The 17,366-nt window shown below is 40.2% G+C and overlaps 1 protein-coding gene across 15 annotated transcripts in view; it reads right to left on the bottom strand.

The window, feature by feature from the left end:
- The window catches only part of shank3a (SH3 and multiple ankyrin repeat domains 3a), a 105,013-nt gene extending 88,263 nt beyond the window's left edge, over positions 1–16,750 (bottom strand). For all 15 annotated transcript variants that reach the window (XR_011086960.1, XM_068651031.1, XM_068651032.1 and 12 more), the window contains exons 1-2: positions 16,619–16,750; positions 1,590–2,070 (exon numbers count right to left, since the gene is read on the bottom strand). Coding sequence is in view for 14 of the 15 variants with exons in the window: in XM_068651031.1 (XP_068507132.1) it covers positions 1,590–1,958 (369 nt within the window). In the remaining variant the exon portion in view is untranslated. The remainder of the gene's footprint in view (positions 1–1,589; positions 2,071–16,618) is intronic.
- Between the last annotated feature and the right edge of the window lie 616 nt (positions 16,751–17,366).

The raw sequence follows: 17,366 nt of genomic DNA, 5'->3' as shown, positions 1-17,366 counted from the left end.
CTATTTTATGGAGAAGAATGGAAAGTTTCCCAGTTGGGTCATAACTACCTTTTCACAACCACCTCTGTCTCTTCTCTGTACCCACCCCCTTGCCTTTCCTCACTTCCAGCTCCTGCTTTAACCGTTATATACCGACCGTCTGGGGCAAATTTCACTCCTTTTGACATCTGACAGCAAATTTAATTAAGGACCCAAAATGTCATTCTTTTACCCTAAAATTTGAGAACTTGACATTTAATACATCCATCCATCTTCTATACTGCTTAAACTAAAATGAAAGTTTAGAAATGTCATTATTTTGTACAGGTGCGACAAATGTTTTTATTCAAGGGTCAAGTCTGACCATCCATCCATCATCCATCCAATAATTTTCTATACTACTTGTCCCCACGGGGGTCACGGGCATGCTGGAGCCTACCCCAGCAGTCACCGGGCAGTAGGCGGGGACACCCTGAACCAGTTGTCAACCAATCGCAGGGCACACAGAGACGAACAACCATTTGCACTCACACCAACGGGCAATTTGGAGTGCTCAATCGGCCTACCAAGCATGCTTTGGGGATGTGGGAGGAAACTGGAATGCCCGGAGAAAACCCACGCTGGCACGGGGAGAACATGCAAACTCCACACAGGTGGAATCGAACTTGTACCCTCCTAATTATGAGGTGGACGTGCGAACCAGTGCGCCACAGTGCCGCCCCCAGGTCTGACCACGTTCACTTAAATGGATTTAGCAGTGTGTGTTAAAACAACTAAAATTGTAGGAATCTCAAAACTAAAACTACCCATGCCACAAATGTGTATTTTTTTACGACAAAGGGGGAACATTGTTCACAAATAATCTTGAAACAGTAGAGAGAACTGTCTGTGTTCCCACCACATTTTCACATTCGGCAGAAACATGCACCGGTTCGTCTTTAAATGGTTAAGGGGGAATCTTGAAATGCTATCAGGATCAAGTCATGTGCGTGCATTTTTGAGGGATGGTGTTCAAATGCAACAGTCCGTTTCCACCACATGCACAAGTTGCCGCAGACACATGGACCTGTTGGTCATTGACACGTCATGGGGATATCCCGAGACGGTGAAAGAGTCGCACAGCACAGGATACATGAGGAAGACAAGTCATACAGAGGTCAGAGGGTCCATGCCTTGATACAAGTGTGAGACAATCACCAGTGGTGTTTTTTTTTTTTTTTTTTAAATAGATTAAGAAAAGATCATCCATTATATTAACATCAGACAAGCTTTTAACACAATTTGAATAGAGCAGTACGATTTGATTTAGAGAATCATTATGAAGATATTCTTGGACCTGGTCAAACTTGCCTCGGAACATGCGCATAAAAGAATGAACACTGCGTAAGGGTTAAGTGCCCAATTGTCAAAGTCAGCTCCAGCCCAGTTTATGAAGAGCTTGATTTATTAGGGGGCGTGATGAATATTCCCAGGGAGGAAAAGAACCAGAGTGATGAAGAAGGAAGGTATAGAAGAAAGAAAGTAAGAAAACTAGTAGATGAATGAAGCAAAAAAGTATATTCATAGAGAGGGGAGAGGCCATGCAGTCTCCTCTCCACTGTGTCTCTTACCGTCTGTTGCAGGTCTGGAATTCCAATGCGGATCACGACCGTGTTGCCCGTGGGCTCCTCCATGGGTGCAGTGGCACCGGGTAGGAAAGCCGGCGAGACGGGAACGGGAACACCGCTGCCGTTGTCACCGTTACTGGCGCTGCTGTTGTCCTCTTCCAGGGAGCTGCCGCCGCTGTCGGTGCTGGCTCCCTGGCTGCCGTTTGCGGTGTGTGCGTAAGAGGAGTGCGCGCACGGTGGTGTGTGCACGCGCCGTTGTGTGCGCGCGCGCTGCTGCTGCTGCTCCTGCTGCTGCTGCTGCTGCTGGTGGTGGTGGTCCTGCCGAGGAGGGCTGGGTAGCTCATGCTTGCCGGCTGCCGGACGCAGAGGCATGCTCTGTGTTAGGGACTTGGACTATGTCTCGCTCTCTTTCTCTCACATTCACACACTGATACACACAAACACTGCCGGAACACACACACCTCTTGGATCATGCATCTCTCATCTGGGAAACAAAAAAAAAAAAAAAGAAGAAAGGGGAGAAGAGCCAGGGAGGGGTGAAGAGGGGAAGCAACAGAAGGGAGACAGAGGGGGAAAACACAAACGGATCAGAACTGCACAAGCACTGAAGAGGAGCCCAAACCAACACGCAAAGATTCTGAGAGGACATAAAGAAATCCCTGCAATCTTTGGGGTTTTCATGAAGTCCTCCAAAGGCCATGCTAGCGATTGAACAAATGTAATACATTTTCCTCATCACAGAGAGTTGAAGACATTGTGATTTTAATTGGCATTAGTTTGCAAAGCAACCCCTGGACAATGACAATTGAATGGCACCAGTTTTATCAAAACTGGACATGTCTTTGTGAAATAAAATAATGCTGTTTCATTAGAATTGTTTATTATTAAGACACCAAAGGGAACATTCACGAGAAGAGATCAGGACATGAACTCCATGTAGTGTAAAATAAACAATTTAAGGCTTTGAGTATTACTTGAAACCTTGCAATTTGAACAAGTGAGATTCTGATGGGAGGAAAATGGGCCATACAACATTTCTGGCAGGTTCTTGAATTATTACGTGTGATCTTAAGTCAGTGCTGTGCTCCAAAGTATTCGCTGTCGCTGTCCACGCTGTCCCTGCAGCCTCAGGACAAGAACAATCTGATTGGTTGGAATTTTTAACATACTGTATGCATCAACAGTGAAGTAATCCAACTGCTGCTACACAGCATAATGTGCTTGGACGGAGTGCACAGAAAAGATGGCAAAGATATGTAAAATATAAATTACAGAAGACGTGGTCGACATAATTTCAGCACAGTTGCGCCACACGGCTTGCCGTTGTGTTTCCAAGTACGAACCTGCCCAATTTGGAGGAACAGGTTGTAGCTGACAAAACTGAAAATTGGCTGTGCACTGTAGCAATCAAAGTTTCTGTGTATTTTCACATCACATCTCAAGCCACAATAAATTCCTGTCAAGAGTTTGTCAAGAGTCGAACATTGCTGCTGTTCAACAATTGGATGGTGGAGACGGGAAGTTATCGTCCTCCACTGCTTGACAGCCACAGTTACAAGTTATTTTGCCTTTTGACTTTCAAAACACATCTAACAAGATGTAAACAATTGGAACCAGGGTACTTCCAGCTGGAAGATTGTAGGTGACAACCACATTTTTTACAGGGTACTTGGGGAAAAAAAAATTGGTGAGGCTGATAAAATCAAGTGGATGTCATAAATATAGCAAGATCGCTAGACTGTTTATGAATATTCACTCTCTCATTGCTCGTGTTATCTTATTTCCACAAGGTCTAATCAGTATTGAATGAAGATAATGGAACTGTTTCTGCCTTTCTCTTTTGAGCATTCTACACATGGAAAATCTTTCCTTCCTCTGAAACTTCAGACATTTAAACTACGGCAGCAGAGAAGAAGACTAAAATCATCAGTCAAGCCACGCACTCAAATGATCTTGGTCATGTGTTTGTTTACCAGCAAATGAAGACTAATGCCATCCAAAAATGATGTCATGATGAAAAGGTTTCTGCCCACCCATCAAGTGTGAAATCCAAAACCATTTTAGTGAGCTTCCTATGCCAGGAAATATGTCTTGAAGCAAGTTGCACGGTGTTTGCCCCCATTTGGAAAACACTTGCAGCCACAAGCAAAAATCTGTCCTTTTTTTCTTGTTCAAAGAAAAACTAAACAGAGGCACAATCATTTTCAAAGACTCTTGTTGGGTGCAGAGTGCTATCAGCGATCTGCAAACTGCCACATAAACACACACTATTACACTAAAGCTACAGGGTAGCATAGCCACCAGAAAATAATCCACCTACATGTCAGGATGAGAAAAGAACAAAGCAGTAATGATCCAAAACTCTCCAAGTTGTTCGAGACTCAAGCATTCAATGCAATTTCTTCGGCTGCCATGTTTCTGCCAGAATTCACTCTCACTAGTCGTCATGGTAACGCAACGCCACACTCGCCTTGGCACATCCCACAGTAGGGTGGGGTAAGACATGGTTTATCCGCATGAGGTAGAACACGACAGTTTCTAAAACTAGCTGCTTTGAACAGGGCACCGAGTTTTAATTTGTCTCATTTAAGTGGTTGAAAATTCATATGAAAGGTTGAGTTTTGCTTTGTACCTATAATTCTAATACCAGAACGTTACCTTGTCTACTGCACCCCTTATTATTATTAGAAGAAGATTGTATTGATCCACATATTAGAAGAAATAAACTCACAATTGTTTAGTATGGCGGAAAACAATGTTTACCATTACGAATCAAAAGTGAATCCTCAACACACTTGACAAATTAACAAGAATCATCCACTTATCCAATCTATCTGTTTTGTGTTCTAATTAGGGGAGCAAGTAATCTGAGGAGCTAATCACAGGGCACATACAATCAATCCCACAAATGTACAATTTGAAGTCTTCAATTAAATTAACATGCATGTTTTAGTACGTGCAGTGGAAAACCAAAGCAAACACCACACAAAGAAGATCACAGCCAGAATTGGAGTCGCACACTTATGATGAGCTACGTAAAAACAAGAAGGAAGTCAAATGTCCAAAATGTGGAACATTTTGGGAATGTTTTTCTAGGTCCGCTGGAGTTGATTAACTTGTGTTAATGTTTAACCAACCTGATAACGAGGCGAAAAAGCAAATTGAATCGATACACTGCTGACATCAGTGACAGTGACCTGTGGACGATCATTATTTCTATTTCAGTGTTTCTTATTCAACAATGAGAAAGTGACATTTTTCGTTGGATTTACTTGGATATGAATATGTCATATCCTTTGCAAAGGAGAATGTTATTTTCCCCGTAGTTGAAAGGCTACTTTCACTGCAATATAGAGAGATTTGAACGTTGTGCACTGAGCTGAATGTCGATGAAGAACAGTGCATGATGCATTAGCATAACACTCCAGCTTGGAGTCTGCCATAAGGCCAGAATGATTTTCTTATCAACCAATCTTTCTATTCTAAATTATTTGTATTCACCCTTCCTTTCCGTCTCAATTAAAGTTTCTTTGTGTGTGGCAAATACAGTGCAAGGCCTTCAGAAGCAAAAATGAGTCAATCGACACTTTTTAATGAACAGAAATTCCCTGAATGGATTGTTTCATCCATATTGCATCATGCTGCTAAATCAGGAATTAGGGGGAGATCGTCACTCGAGACAAAATTTAAAAGCACATATCGGTTTGAAGCATCAGACATCCATTTGAATCCACAGTACAGCTGTGTATTTATTTATTTTTTGCTAAAATATGTTCGACATGTGTTTTTTAGTACACCATTGCAGTGGTTTCCCGCTTCTTCAAGACATTCCAAACGGTTGTCGCATACAGGCAACTGACTTTGCACCATCTCTCAGCTTTACAGTTTTTCATTTGGTTCTCATGTTGAGTCACTATAAATTACAAATATGGACCAAAAATAAAACGCCGCAATGATGAAAACAAAAAATGCAAAAAACTATACTGTTTGTACTTCATAACCTTCATATCTTCTCTGTGAAACTATTTAACGTAAAATAGCCGTACTCGCCTCACTGACAGGTTTAACTAAATTACAGTCATTACTCACCATTTTGCGCTTTTACCGTCTCAAATCCTAAATATCTAATTACATAACCAAGGACACCGCAGAAAAAAAATATTTTGACCGTTTTGTCTCAGATTGGACACCATATTTAGCCTATGTTGAGATCTCAGGTTAAAATCACACAAAATTCAAACCTGATCCAAACAAAACCAAAACAATCACGATGTAATTCCTCTATATAATCAATAATTTTTTTTAAGTCTTATTCACTGCACCTGGGAAAATAAGCGAGCGGAGAGTGGAATCACAAGATTAATCATCTTCCACGCTTCACCTCCTATTATCTCGTAGCTTCAGCGTACCTTCGTCTCACCCCATCTTTTACACTCCGGCACAGCTAAAGCCAAGTGAATAATTTAGAGGCATACAAAGCTGCGCGAGCATGGATCCAGTTGCTGGAGAGCCAGACTCACAACCTCTGATGTTCAGATGGAGTGAAACGGCAACTCGTGGAGGTGAAGTGTCAGTCCCTCACGGGTAGCCAACCACAGAGCTTGAAAAGCAGGAGTAAATGTGATAACCTGCAACAGTATGCTTCATGCTTCTCGAGACCTTGTAAAGCAAATGTCACGGCCATACACCAACGCCGATCCTCCAGGGACACATTTTTCTCTTTCCCGTGCTCCTACATAGACTTTTTTTTTTTTTTGGTGCTACATCCCTTCTCATTGAGCGTGAATTTGGTAATTGATTTGACAGGCGGAGAGGCATTAAAAATCAAGGGACAATGTGGCTATAGTGTGGCTTCTTTTGTTTATGGTAAATTGGTGGCTTATGGCTCCCCAGACGAGCTCAGCTTTAAATATAGTTCAGCAGCAGTAATTTGACGAATGGCACTGACAATTAGGGTAGAATATTATGAATATTTATACTTTGTTATCGTATGTTGTCCGCAACACAATAAAGTAATGGGGCACCAATGAATGTAAACCATTAAACTGCATGCTCAATTACTCAAGATTTTAAATATCATCACTTTACAGGAAAGCTCCAATGCAATACTCTGGAAATAAATATGAAAATAAATGTCTAGTAAATTTAAGGCCCATTGTAGAAGAGTGTCGTTAACAATCCAGCCAAATTTGAAGGTCTAAAATATAATGTGGCTTCAAAATCATGAAAAAAAAAAGCCCTTGTCTCGAAAGCACTGAATGCAGGAAACCACGCCTTGATAAAAATAAATGCGAATTTGTACAGCAACTTTCTTATGGCTGCATATTTCTACATGGTCAAGCCACAAAAATGTATCTCCTTAAAGTTTTTCGTGGCTGAAATATATCCCATTCGTTTGGAAAAAAGCAAGCTCCATCAGGATTTTGATAAATTTGTACTGGCAGACACTTAATCGAGAGTAATGCATGGCAAAAAGATGCCATTTATTTGCAAGCTTCCAGTATCGTGCCAATTATTGGCCATTTATGCATTATATTAGCATGGCATAAAAAATAATGTCTTATATTGTACTGTGCAGCTAGCCATTTTAATTTTTGGTTCTCTGGTTATCAGAACACTTCAGTCTTCCACGGCCTCAGTTCCCCTCCACCTACTAAAAAAAAGATACTCACACACAAAGACAAACAAAAAACAAAGAACATTTGCATAGTTAATCCTTCAGATGCTCACTGAGCTAAAATCCCACAAGCTCTTTCAATATAAGTTTTATTGAGTGTTATTTGATTGTGTTGCTTTACTGCCATTTTGTGTATTCAATCCACTCCAGAAGCGTGCATGCATCACCAAGCACAACAAAATATGCCCATCCAGCTGTTTAAAAAAAAAAAAAGTGCTATTAGACTTGAAAATCCTCCGGCTTGTGTGTGAAAACATGCATACACTTCTTAAACACACACACAGTCACACACACTTATATAATTGGTACAAAGATTAGCTATACTACACACCTCAATCCCGGGGCCACATGCACACACCTCATATGAAAAATTAGCCACGCACTGAAAGCTTTTGAAATCAATACGCTACAGAAACCGAACCACCATCCTAAAACCACATTTTCTATCCCATTCGCATGCTCTGACGCAGCATGTGGCTTACACACACGCACACAGGGCTTGCATGTATGAAGCAACAGCGGCAATTAGCAAGTGAAAAGAAAGAGTGAAATGCTTACAATCAAAGTGAAAAAATGCATGTGTGGCTCATGAATAAATTGTAAATGCTAAATTCCTACTGTTTGTGCAAAAAAAAAGTGCAAATGCACAGAACAATCGACTGCGTAGCAGCTGGCTCTTTGATGCAAATGACTATTAATGATCGATGAGTCTCTCAGCAGAGAAGTTAATAAATGTGTCAGCCAAGTAAATTAAGATACACAAATTTACAGATTATCGTCTGTATTTATTTTTTCTAAGTCAAAGTTAGCAAAGACCTGAATCTTGGATGTCTCCAAAAGATTATGCTGAGAATTTGTCCTGTGTGGGTATGGAGGAACAAAACAAAAATAAATAAAAGTGAAAACGCAAAGAAATAATTACAAAATACGTATATATATTTTTATTCATTTATTTAGTTAGTTAGTTCTACATTCTTTTTTTGTATGTATATTTTAATTTTTAATCCTTTTTTTGTATTTTTTTTACTCTTATTTTGCATTATATACTATATATTTTGTTGGTTTTCTTTTTCTTTTTTTAGTTTTAATTTTGCAATGGTTGATTGACGTCAGTGCAGCAAGCGCCGTCACCTTCACCCTGTTGCAGACCCAAGCTAGTGTGCCTTAGCTCTTGATGCTGCATTTTTATATGCCACTTCACTATGGCAGCCCTCATTTGACCTTGTATATACATATACAATACAGGTCTTACTTGTTGTTTGTAAGCGCGTCTCACTCTGACTCCAGAAGTGATCTTCCTCATCTATCAGATAATAGAAGCTGGTTTAACATGAAGAGCCGCACAATCTCCTGACAAATCCACCGCCGGGCTCTAAGGGCCACACAAGTGATGAGCAAGTAATTAGATGAAAAGATAAATCAGCATAAAATCTCTGATCAAATTACGGCTGAAGATGAGGCTGATCAATCACAATGAGAACAAGGACACACCAGACACTGGTGAACGCTAAGAAGGAAACAGAGGAGCGTTTTTGAAGTCTATTTCCATTCATTACATCTGCCTCCAATTTTGACGCTATGATTTGCAAACCTCTCCCTGTGTAAATATTTCACTGTTTCCTCTGTTACTGTCTTAAAACAGCACAAAGAGTCCCGCCTTTTATAGCATCCGTACAAAATTGAGGAAAATAATTACCATAGTTTGCAGCAGGGGCATTGCCACACTAATGAGAGGAGCGGTAACAATAAAAGGGCTTGTGTCCCTTATTAGCATAGCAAACACAGTGGAATCAAGATAGGCTACTCGTTATTACATCAAGATCAGCTTCTTTGATACCTGTTAAATGGTGACATAAGCTTTTGCAAAGTCATCTACTCCTGGCATTTTAGGGCTATTGATCGGTCATTTGTGCAAGGAGAGCACAATGCAAGGGTCCATGGAATATAATAGTTTCATCAACGTGAGCCGTGCCTTTGGCACCCGGGCCTTTGCTGGGGGTTTTACTTGATGCGCCTTTTGATACCACCATTTTCACATTGCAATCACAAAACCAATCAAGACCATCAGAAAATGCAGTATAACAGCATGCACGCACGCATCTGGAGCAGTTCAGAATCAATATTGATGAATAATAATGACAAAAGCTTTTTCATTACATTAACATTCTTAATTAATATCTTATTTAATGTATTATGAGTGCAGATGACCCCAGACGGGTTTTGTTGGTTGAATTTGGCTTTACTCTGATCATCTAATCAGATGACAAAAAAATGTCAACATCATCAAGGTACTCGCCCTGTGCGGATGAAGTTGAAATCTGATTGGTTGAGTAAGCCTTAAATAAGTCCTCTTGTTAATATAGTTCAAGTTAGAGGAGGCAACAAAACTGATTCTGAAAGCCAGGTTGACATGATAACACAAAGAGACCGAATTCTGATTGGGCTAAAAAAAACAACAAAAAAAAACAAATTCAAACTCCATATAGACAAAGCACAGGAACGCTAGCAAATGAAAACAATTGGTATTAAAACACAATGAGTGTCATATACCTTACAAATTGTAAATGGGCTTTTAGCTGCACAAAATAAAAATAAAAAAATGCAAAAAATAAGGACCGAGCCTTTCTATACATTTCCTGTTTCAGATTCAGAATTAGAACATATCCTCAGCAAAGCCCAGCAGATCATCGGACAGCATATTACAAAGCTTCGCTGAAAATCTAAATTAAGTAAGGAGAAATTTCTCCTTGGACTCACATCAATAGCAAACCACACTTTACGTTAGAAAATGTGCTCAACTGCCATTTGGGCTGCGTTTGTTGTGTTTGAATAGCCGCTAATTAGAGACTGTCACTGCGAGTGTGTGCCGGTTTAGCTGGTTAAAAAGATAAAAAGAAACATCTGCTAACACCTGAGAAGGCTGGGATGGTTACGGAGTTTCTATTCTGAAACACTGGCAGGATCATTTTTGCTGCTGTTTGGCACAGCGTGCTTGTGGAGAGCCCAGATGTGGGCTGATGTAAACTAGAGGCACTTACTACACCATCTACCCGCAGAGACGTCACTGGGTATATATTTAAAAACATCTCTATCTATTTGTGGCTTGGTGACTTGTCAGCACATGTTTTGATGAGTGGTCTCCAAACTACGGCTTGGGGGGCAGCCAAATGACAGGCTGCCGATCAGCTCCTGTGAGAAAATCGTTTTTACAACACTGTCGGCGCAATGATAAGATAAGCACTGTTACACGGGCTGCAAAATTTGTCAATAAATGCAGGTTTCACACGCTCTGGCTTTCTCAGTCCCTCTCTCACCCATGCCACACACACACACACACGCACACACACACACACGCACACACACACACACACACACACACCACACACACACACACACACACACACACACACACACAGCAGAGTTGATGTATTACCTATTACGTCGCTCCGGTCATGCTGTCATACGGCCCAAAGCAGTGGATGCTTTATGATGTTTGGGAAAATATTCCTCCTTAAAAATAACTTTATTATCAAAAGCGCCTTGACTAAGATGCCAAGCCACAAGACAAGATGAGGGCCTCTACGAGTGGTACATTGTCTGTCACATTTCATGGGCTCTGACATTATAAAGGAAACAGCATTTGCGCCAATGGAGCAGAAATATAGTTATACGGGGACACAAAGCTCTTATAAATGTACTTCTCGATTACACATCTCCGACCACCGCCGCCTCCGTGTCTTATTGTCATCCATCCATTATTGTCACTTCTCTGTAGCCACCTCGGTTGAGGGATAACAAGGCCTCCAACTATAATTCCTGGGTGAACACTGGGAGCAGTGAGGAACAGTCGTTCATTTTCCCTTTTACATGTACATCCAATATCAATTTGAGAAACTAGTGTCAGAACAACCCCCCCCCCTCCCCTCACACACAGGCTGAATGGAAAGGCCGACGGCATGCGGCCAGGATACTTGTCTTTTCCTTTGAGTTCATTTGAATTCCTGATTAAAAATATGAGGTTATCACTAATATCTCAATTTCACCTTTTTTTTTTTTTTTTAGCTCTATACAGTTAAGTCCATAAATGTTCGGGCATGGAGTCAATTCATATTGTCAGCATCACCACAATGGATTTGTAATGAAACTTTTGAAATCTTGAATTTTCTGTTTAACTTTCATGTGCTATATATTTTAACTTATTATTTGACTAGAGTTTGTGTCTAACGTTATTGTGGATTACAATAATTTCAAATAAGAATAAACGGGAAAAAAACTCAAATTTTGTAAGATTAATCAGGCCAACTTTAATGTTATTCACTGGGGGCACTTGAAAAGTATTTTTTTGAGGTGTTGCATGGAACTTTTGAAATCTTGAATTTTCTGTTTAACTTTCATGTGCTATATATTTTAATTTATTATTTAACTAGAGTTTGTCTCTAACGTTATTGTGGATTACAATCATTTCAAATAAGAATAAACGGAAAAAAAACCTCAAATTTTGGAAGATTAATCAGGCCAACTTTAATGTTATTCACTGGGGGCACTTGAAAAGTATTTTTTTGAGGTGTTGCTTGGTGTTGAATGTTTCAGAACCTTCTTTTAATACATTAGTGATGCTGCAATTCATTAAAATACACCTGGGTATTTGAAAGTCAGATCAAAATCTCTAAAGAAGGCATGAATATGATGTTATCACTTCTTCTACAATAATGACACCCCAAGCTTCCAGAGGGATGTAAAAGGTGCCCTTGTGTATACATTTGTATGCAAGCCCAAGTGAATGACCGAAAATGTACACGCACTGCATTTGAAATTGCCCTCTTTCAATCTAAGAGCCAACGGAGGAAAATCTGATTCCCGTCTCAAGAGAAATAAATGCAACAAAGGGTCTATGGGAAAAAGTGGACGAGCAGATAAAAGTGACTGTGTAATGAGAGAGAGAAAGCAAAGTGCAAGCCATTTCAATAGACAGACAGCTTGCAATGAGGCTCGAATAAAAGCAATGACCTCGCAATGGCGTCGGAGCAGCCACTGAGCCAGACGTTTACTGCATAAAGGCGTTAGCTTCTTCGGGGTGATATAATGAGGACAACACGCTCTTAACAACAGACAGAAACATTGGGGCTGACCTGCCCTGAAAACAATGTTAGTATCAAATTCACTTGCAGTGGCTGCCCTGAAAACAATGTTAATATCAAATTCTAATTCACTTATAGTGGCTGCCAAGTCCATAGTTGGCAAAGACAGCTAACGCCATGGCAACACGGTACCAGGGTGGATCGAGGACTTTGTCAATTCACCGTGAACTCATTTCACATTTTTCAGATACTTAAATACAATGAAAAGAGCTCATCTTTCTTGAACAGTTGCTCGTGTGCTAAATTGGCTGGCGTGTTGCTCTAAAACACCCGAGTGTCGCTCTGCGGATGATAATAGAGCCTTCCTGTTTTTGGCAGTTCCAATCCAAAGCATTGTCATTTTCTTGACCAGCGGCCAGAGTTATTATGCACGAGCCTCCATCATCAACATACCTCGAACACTCTCTCTACACTACCTCCCATCTGCTTATGCAACCCATTTAGATTAATGGCCATTGCATCTTCCATACTCCCCTTTTCTATAGGGTGAGTCCTTACTGAGCTGGGCTGTTCACCAGCAAATCACAATATAAAATACACATTTTTGAATGAAGGGAGGCAGCCGGCGTACTTGGGACAACCCACCCAAGCGCATGCAAACTACACAAAGAGATCCAAGACTAGAACTTCTCAACTGTGAGCCACATGCGCTTATCCACAACAACCTGCTGCCACCATCATATTTTTCACGAGGGAAGTTTATGACACAAATAAAAACTTTGATATCTCTTCCGAGTACAGCATCTAAAGCCAATGCCGATACAAAAACGTAAACAGATCAAGACAAGACGAGACACCCACTCACCCTGGCTGTACTTTGTCTTGGGCTTTCCAGAGAGCACTCCTGATTTAACTTTGGGGAATTGTGTTCATCAGGGACATGTCCCTTGCATTTTGTTCAGGCATTTTGCAGCCCCCCAAGAAGCAATATTTGCTTGTTGGAATAATGATAAACAATGATTTCAAGAGTGCCTTAACACCATCTTGTCCGCATTTTTAAGACTATATAGACAAAATACATTACGAACCCCACAAAAGAAAGTCCTAATATTGTTTAAAGATTCTTGAAGCTAAAAACAAACAGCTTTCTCTTTGAAAACGTGGCCCAAAGATAGGAAATGAATGCAAATCAAGCTGAACCAATACACACAGTGGTTCCCATAGGTGCCTTGTACAGAGTCAGTAATAATAAGTCAGCCAGGCATCTCCGCTCATTTCTCCCTCAACAATGTCAATACTGTGAGCCAACAATAACTTTTCCCTTATCCCCAACAACTACTCTAGATATGTCCTTGTTAAAATGTAATATTCTTTGCACATTTAGCCATCTAAACCAAACACATCTTATTTATGTCATTCATTTGGTTGTGAGGGTTGCTTATAGACCTTAGTAATCAACGTCATGTTCAAGTAGAAGAACAAGAACAAAAACACTGTCGGAAAAAAAATCAATCATCCATTTTCTGAAAACTGGCCATGTTTTGTTCAATATAATGAAGTCAAACAGCATTTTTTTAAAGCATGTTTTATATTAATCCTATGGGAAATTTATATTGTTTTATTGATTTTGAACTCACACTCCCCGCAAAAGTATCATTATGGCAAAGCCAATCCCTTTACTTTAGCTGTCGACACATGTGTAAGTAAAAATATACTGTAAGTATTGATCTCTTGTCTCAGATTAACCTTTTGTTTTCAGTCTTCAATGAAAAATAATTTTCCTCACTGTTCCATTTACTTTAAGAGGGCAATGTACTCCCAGGTCACAATCAGGATCCCGAAAGGAACATGTCATTTGCTCATCTCTTGCTTGCCTAAATTCAATATATTTCAACATGTGACAAACTTCCACCTGCATGCACTCACCTCCAAAATGCCAGAAATAAAATTGGAGTTAGAGGATGGACAGGTCACCAGTTAATGACAGATTAAACTAATGAATGTGTCATTTTACATTATAATGGGTTTTCATTGACTATTCTTCTTATTAAGGCTAATCTCAGCATTGCTAGTATGTAAAGCGTTGACTAGGATGCCAAGCCACAAGACAAGATGAGGGCCCCTACGAGTGGTACACTTACATTTCATGGGCTCTGACATTATTACTCTGTTTCAGTTTACTGTATGCTTCAACGGATGCTTGCACTGGTTTTGAAAAATGGAGTGAATGGCAAGTGATGATATCAAGCAGGAAGCAGCATGCACACATGTCTGAGCCATTTCCAACTGGGTATCTACACAAGCTCGCACTTTCTCATTTTAAACTTGGAACCGTGCCTGTATATCCGGCAGAGACAGACTATTAAAATAAAAGGAAGTGTTATCCATCCTCTCCATGCGTCTCTCCACACTTGAAAATGCTTTGGGTGGAAATAGCACTTGTGGCTTTGTTACCCTCATATCATCACCTGGCATCATGTCAATAGATATATTGTCCAATTATTTTTAGTCAATATGGTTGGAGTGCTATATAAAAGATGGATTGATGTTTAAAAAATATATATAGATACAGCGCACCATAACATTTAAAGACCTCTAGAATTTGGAAGCAGACCAACTTCATGGCAGTTAGCCAGTCAGCAGACTTTCACTCAGCGTTTAAAGGATGAATGCCAAAATTTTCTTTGGCTGTTTTCGTGCTTTTTTTTCTCTCGTGGGGTATGCAAGACTGTCTAGTGACGACTAAAAAGTCAAGGCATCACCCACAATCAGAGTATATTTTTGCTCTCTCATTAAAATCAAAGTGTGACTGGCGTGAGCATGTTGCATGCTACTATCAAAGGTCTTAGCGATTGTCCCACGTATCAATGACCCATCACACCTGATTTGCATGGTTGCATCTCGCTTATGAAGAGCTATAAGTGGCGCTTCCTCGGGTGACGAGCCTCATCACGCACAGTGAAGGCAGCCGACCGCTTGCACCTGTCATGCCTTAACTAGCAAATGGCAACTTTTATGAGATTTTATGCTCATCCCTAAATGCACGTTTTGCCTTTCAGCAGCGCCGTAAAACGTAGCAGTTCCTGCTCATTCATGCACGGATGACGAAGAGCGCAGCTGGCAATCAAGTTCACTTGAGGAGTTTGTGTATGGGTCACGATCAATGATGCCAGGAAGCTCACTTGCTTATTTGGCATGAGTATGGAGAACACAACGAGAAGCTTGTATTATTGTATTTATTTGTTTGGAATCTTATGTTTGGAAATTGCGAACACGAAGCAAAAGCAGGAAGTAATTGCCTGCAATTTGTTTCAAAAGGTACAGCTGGAACTGTCATGAACAAAGTCCAGTCTTACCCATTACATGAAATCAATCTAAAAAGAGTCTCAATCACACAAGTCTGATTATCCAAGATATATTGACATTTACTATTCCCACCAGCGATTCAATACTGGGACACTCTGCCAGAGATTTAACTAACCAAGGTGCGGGTAAATATGTCAAACAACCAGGAAGTTCAGTCAGAGATGGGGACTTGAGTCACATGACTTGACTTGGGTTAAGAATTTTAGGCTTGGCTAAATCTTGTGCAAGGTTTAACTTTACTTTGACTTTGTTATTCAGGGGACTGGAATTGACAACATGTCTCAAAAGGTCTTGCCAGTTGATAGCATTCTCAAGAAAGTGTCTTTATTTTATTTTTTAATTTTTTTTAAGAAAGGTTGTCCTTTGTGTGGGACTGGCGAACTGGCAAGATTCATCATAATAATAATCATAATAATAGACAATATAGAGACTGGATTGTGAATGTGCTAGTATATGTAACTAATTAAGGTACAGATAGCTTTAATGATACGTGCTTATACTGAGTCAATCATTAACAATGCATCGTAAAATACACTACGCCATTTTCCACACTTCAGCTTCGTCTATAATTTGAGAAAATAACACGTGTGGACTGACCAAAAGGAAACATTTTTGGAAAAATATGAAATTCAGCAAAATGTGACTGAAGAGGTTTCGGCACTACGCCAGCGATTTGTAAATGTGACTTACTTACATTTGAACCTCTTGTAACCAGAGTAACTTGGGAAATACTTTTTATGACTTGAACATACTGTCACCTCTGGTTCTTCTGGTGGTTGTTTACAACAACAAACACAGCAAGTCTTAAATCTCAAGTCAGCTACACAAAAGTCGAGTATGCCACCTTAAGGACATCATCTACCATCTATCTCGCAACTGTGCATGTCTACACCAAGAATTGCAACACGTACCGTGCTTCAATCTGAATGGATGAACGGGTCGTCAATGAGTAGGAAAAGCTCATCTGGTTATTTGTAGTGTCAGAGTGTAGCCTTTGAGAAGGTTAACGCCTCTCCTACCATGAGAGGTAAAGACGTAATAGGATCACAGGCTGGCCTCATTGCTGACACGCGCCACAAGACTATAAATAGATTAAAATAATGTTATTAGGCGACTGTATCACATCGAAGCTTTGATTGATTGTATTTGAGCCATGTCACCACAATGTAGATTTTCCTGGTAGTGCCTGATTGATATTATAGCAGGAGATATAAACCGCCAAGTATGAACTCTTGAACCTCAGCTTGAATGCGGTTCAACATGTCACTGCCCCCCACTTGACCGGCAGCATTAACACTACACAGTGGGAGGCCTCTTTTGAATGGGGCCCATCTTATGCTATCTTCAGTGACCAGAGATTGCTCAAAATATGTGAGGAATATTCGGGATGTTGCAATATCATTTTCATTTCAGATAATCATGGATTGACCATGTAAATTAATTTGTTGTTACTCAGTATAGACCTACACATAACCACCAACATTTTTCCAGGTACTCACTTTTGCTTTCACAAAAAAAAAAAATAGAGAACTCGGAAAACTAAAACCTGTCATGGCTTGTCCATGAAACTGTCACTTTCATTGTACAATAACCTTAACGCCTCCCCCAAATCCAGAGATCTTCGAAAACAAAGATGTTATACATCCTTGAAATTGATAA

Source organism: Syngnathus scovelli, chromosome 6, assembly GCF_024217435.2.
Source record: "Syngnathus scovelli strain Florida chromosome 6, RoL_Ssco_1.2, whole genome shotgun sequence".
Lineage (NCBI taxonomy): Eukaryota > Metazoa > Chordata > Actinopteri > Syngnathiformes > Syngnathidae > Syngnathus > Syngnathus scovelli.
Note: the sequence above shows the minus strand (reverse complement) of the source record. Positions and strands in the feature narration are given on the sequence as shown.